Below are 4,182 nucleotides of genomic sequence, written 5' to 3'. Positions count from 1 at the left end.
GCTCGGAACCTTGAATTTAAGCTCTCGTCTCAAACTTTGAATTCTTGAGGTTGAGAAATTGTTTGTTTGTTTTTTAAGTATGTCATATTAATGGAAAAAATTGTATCTCCAATAAAATGACTTTTATAACTTTATTTTTCAAAACGATTAAAATATATGTTTTGTAGAGTATGCGATGAAATGATAACACGCCTTACACATTGGGGCAATGAGGACGCCACCAGTGCATGGATCAAACAAAGAAAAGAGTTTATCAAATTTCACCTCAACTGATTTTTTTTTTTAGAGTTGAGGGTGTGTAATTTTACAATTAGGTCCTGGAGATTTCGGTATTTGATAAGTTACAAGTTATCAGAAAAACTATTTTAAATATGTTTTCGTAATATTGAATTCGCATCCAAATCATTTTCTGAGCCGATCACTGGTTTCAGTTCGTTTCTTAACATATATTAATAAATTGATGAGTTTTTCTAAAATGATTTAATAATATCTTGTTATTATATATTTAAACTAAAAATATATAATTCTCTATCTACTAGACCATGTGTTGTAACGAATATATTTCTTAAAGTTCACGTACTTTAACCTTGAACATAAAACAATATAAAATTGCACAACTTCTCAGCACTTCAGTAACTAAAACTTTATTCTACGGATTTTAATAAAATCGCTCAAACTCTTTCACAATATATATACATTAATTAAGAAATCTTCTCAAATGAAATGAGTCCCCTCTCTTTCTTCCAAGGCTTGTCCCAAACAACCACACGGTAATTGCTTTCGACATTTGCGACGAGGGCATCCGTGGCGGAGATGACGAGCCTGTAATTCATACCATTAACTATTTGAGTTTCTCCTTTTACTATCGACACAAAGCTTAACAAGGCATTGACCCGCTTATTGTGCTCTTTCACCGCAAATTTCCCTATCTCAACCACCTTTGGGTCGGTCAAGTTACTGATCGGGTTCCAACCGGCGATGGAGGCTTCGATCGAAGAGGAAGCAAGAAGAATTGAAAAGGTGAATACTAGCAACGAGAGAAATTTGGGTGCCATTTTCTTTTCTTGATCAGATCAATTTTATTTGCTTGTGAAATCTGTAGTGATTATTGGCGGGTTTTTATAGTGACAAAGCCCAATCAAAAAGCCTGCTTTTATGATGTTATATTGACACGTTTAAGCAAACATTACTTCAGTAAAATCTTGTTACAAATTTTTTTTAAGAAAGATAAAATCGAGTTGGGATTATTTAGAAAGCGTATATTTAACTTTTTCAACGTGTCTTTTTAATTTTCACCAAAATTTCTTGTAATAAATAAAAAGTATGTTAACTACATGCTTCTTTCAATATTACCCTAAGGAAAAAATCTCTCATTTGTGGTTGACTTTGTTCATATAAATTTGGAATCACAAATAAGTGTTAGTTACGTGGTCTCTTCTAAAGCTTCATTTACTTGAATTGATTAACTTGAAATATGATTTGTTAATCCCAATGTTTTTGCTTACAAAATTAAAAATTTCTTAATCTCAAAGGTTGTTAATAATTGGGTTTGGAGATGATTTTTAGTCCTTTATTTCAATATAGAAAATAAATTATATTTGGTATTAGTGGAAATAAACATCAGTATTCTTACTGGGTCTTTTTTTGTCACACACACACACACACACACACACACACATACACTTTGGTTTATTTTTCTTCACATTGAACAATATTAAAGCGACACTTTACTAATAAGTATCAATCGCACAATTCAGCTAACTAAACTAAATTTGCGCTTGTCTAATATATTAAATTTTGTTCTAGAAATTTGTTACTTAATGAGTTGTACTAATGGGAGAAAAGATATTTAAAGAAATTATTTAATTTGGATATTCTTAATAGTTGTTTAAATATATCATTAAAGGGTTCGATGTTATTAAAAAAACTTTTGTGACATGATTTCACAAGTTAATTTTGCAAGATAGAGATGCTATTTATGTCTCCAATGAAAAATATTACTTTTTATGCCAAAAATATTGTTTATTATTGTAAACGTAGGAATGATTGACTCGTCTAACTGATAAAAATCCTTAAGATCATCTCACAAAAAACCTTCTATTGTTTTTAATGGTGTTCACAATTTGATTAACCTCATTTCAATCGCAATCTATGTTTAATCATCAAATTTTAATCATTGTGATTTGCATAAAACATGTTTGTTTAAAGCTCGAAACCTTGAATTTAAGCTCTCGTCTCAAACTTTGAATTCTAGAGGTGCATGGGTCAAACAAAGAAAAGAGTTTATCAAATTTCACCTCAACTGATTTTTTTTTTTAGAGTTGAGGGTGTGTAATTTTACAATTAGGTCCTGGAGATTTTGGTATTTGAGAAGTTAGAAGTTATCAGAAAAACTATTTTAAAAATGTTTTCGTAATATTGAATTCGCATCCAAATCATTTTCTGAGTCGATCACTGGTTTCAGTTCGTTCCTTAACATATATTAATAAACTAATGAGTTTTTCTAAAATGATTTAATAATATCTTGTTATTATATATTTGAACTAAAAATATATAATTCTCTATCTACTAGACCATGTGTTGTAACGAATATTTTTCTTAAAGTTTACGTAATTTAACCTTGAACAAGCAACAATACAAACTTGCACAACTTCTCAGCACTTCAGTAACTAAAACTTTATTCTAGGGATTTTAATAAAATCGCTCATACTCTTTCACAATATATATACATTAATTAAGCAATCTTCTCAAACAAAATGAGTGTGAGAACCCGAGATTTTACGATCCAAGGCGAATCTAGTAAGTAATACGAACTTGAAGTTTAACTCAAACTAAGCTCTAAAATTTTCGTTCCAACTAGATAACTTGAATATTAACTTAGATTTCAGCTAACGTAACTCGAAGAAATAGCTTCAAAGCTCGAAAATTAACTCAACGAGAGGCCAAGCTGCAAGTAACCGCATCTATCAAAGTATTGTCACTGGAAGAGTAAAACCCCAGCTCAAGAACCCGATCTGTCAGCTCAAAGCAGCTCAACCAAGCTTGTCCTAACAAGACCAAAAAGGGAGCTATAAGTTGAGCCAAGAGTTTGGACAAGTTAAATGTGCAGGAAATAACCTTTGAGTTAACCCATGAAGGATCTGCGGGAGGAACTAAGGGCTGGGACACCTTTATTATGCAGGAATGTGACTCTTGGTGCTTGGCTTACCTTTGACCATCATTAATCATTTTCTTGGCCACCAAGGGAGCAAGGTGGACAGCCATGGGGAAGGCAAAGGGGCAAGTTTCCTCCAATAAATATGTGATCTCATGCATTGCCATACCATCCCAAAAATCAAGCCAAAATTTCGGTTTTCCCTTCCCCTCACTCTCCCAATTTTCGGCCGAGCAAGCAAGGAAGAAAGAAGGAGATTTCGTACAAGCCAGAGTGAAAGAGGATCGGTTACGTTGCCCGAATGCGCAACAGAAGTTTTAAAAATCGAATTTTGAGGCAAAAATTTCGGCCACCATTATTTCTTGATGTAGCAAATACAAAAACACAACTATGACATTCATAGGGTGTTGAGAAATCGTTACCTATCAATCACAATGGATTGATGATGGCTCCAACCAAGTTGTAAACAACATGGCTCTTGAAAGGATGAACTTCTACAAGCTTCCTCTGAACACTCCTTGTTCAAAAATCAAGCCCACCACCAACTAGGAAGATCCCCTCATATTTTGCACTAGAAAAATATGAAGATTTTTCTTTGAGAAGTGAAGTGTTACTCCAACAATTGAAGGACAAGAATGAGAGAAAAATGGAGAGAATATTATTGCAATATTTCGGCCAAGAGATTGTAATGGGAGAGAATGAGTTGTCTTGGTGCTTGAAAAAGTTGAGACTACTTTTTGCGTGCCATGCAATATTTTAATCAAAAGTATTCCCCAACTCTTCACCTCCCTAGCATGCATATCAAGTGGGCTTGTAACATTTACAAAGTGCCCATGGACTTTTAAATTGTCTCAAACATATTTGAGCCCAATTAAACTTTACTTGATTTTACTCAAGCCCACTAGTTAAATAATTATTTCCAATTGGGCTCTACAAGGCCCAATGTTATTTAATTAATTCAACAGTTGAATTAATTTAATTATTTGGACTCTACTAGGCCCACTAGTGTTTAATTAATTCAACACTTG

The 4,182-nt window shown here is 32.9% G+C and overlaps 1 protein-coding gene across 1 annotated transcript; it reads right to left on the bottom strand.

Moving 5' to 3' along the window:
- Positions 1–701: 701 nt before the first annotated feature.
- Positions 702–1,055, bottom strand: LOC140976236 (cysteine proteinase inhibitor 5-like). The gene has a single exon (XM_073440267.1). It carries the CDS (start codon positions 1,053–1,055, stop codon positions 702–704), a length of 354 nt encoding a protein of 117 aa, XP_073296368.1.
- Positions 1,056–4,182: the final 3,127 nt, after the last annotated feature.

Source organism: Primulina huaijiensis, chromosome 1 (assembly GCF_012295235.1).
Source record: "Primulina huaijiensis isolate GDHJ02 chromosome 1, ASM1229523v2, whole genome shotgun sequence".
Classification (NCBI taxonomy): domain Eukaryota; kingdom Viridiplantae; phylum Streptophyta; class Magnoliopsida; order Lamiales; family Gesneriaceae; genus Primulina; species Primulina huaijiensis.
The sequence above is the reverse complement of the archived record's forward strand: the minus strand, read 5'-3'. Positions and strand labels throughout refer to the sequence as shown.

Excerpts from the sequence above, each read along its gene's own strand:
- LOC140976236 (XM_073440267.1), bottom strand. The coding sequence starts at position 1,055 with ATGGCACCCAAATTTCTCTCGTTGCTAGTATTCACCTTTTCAATTCTT.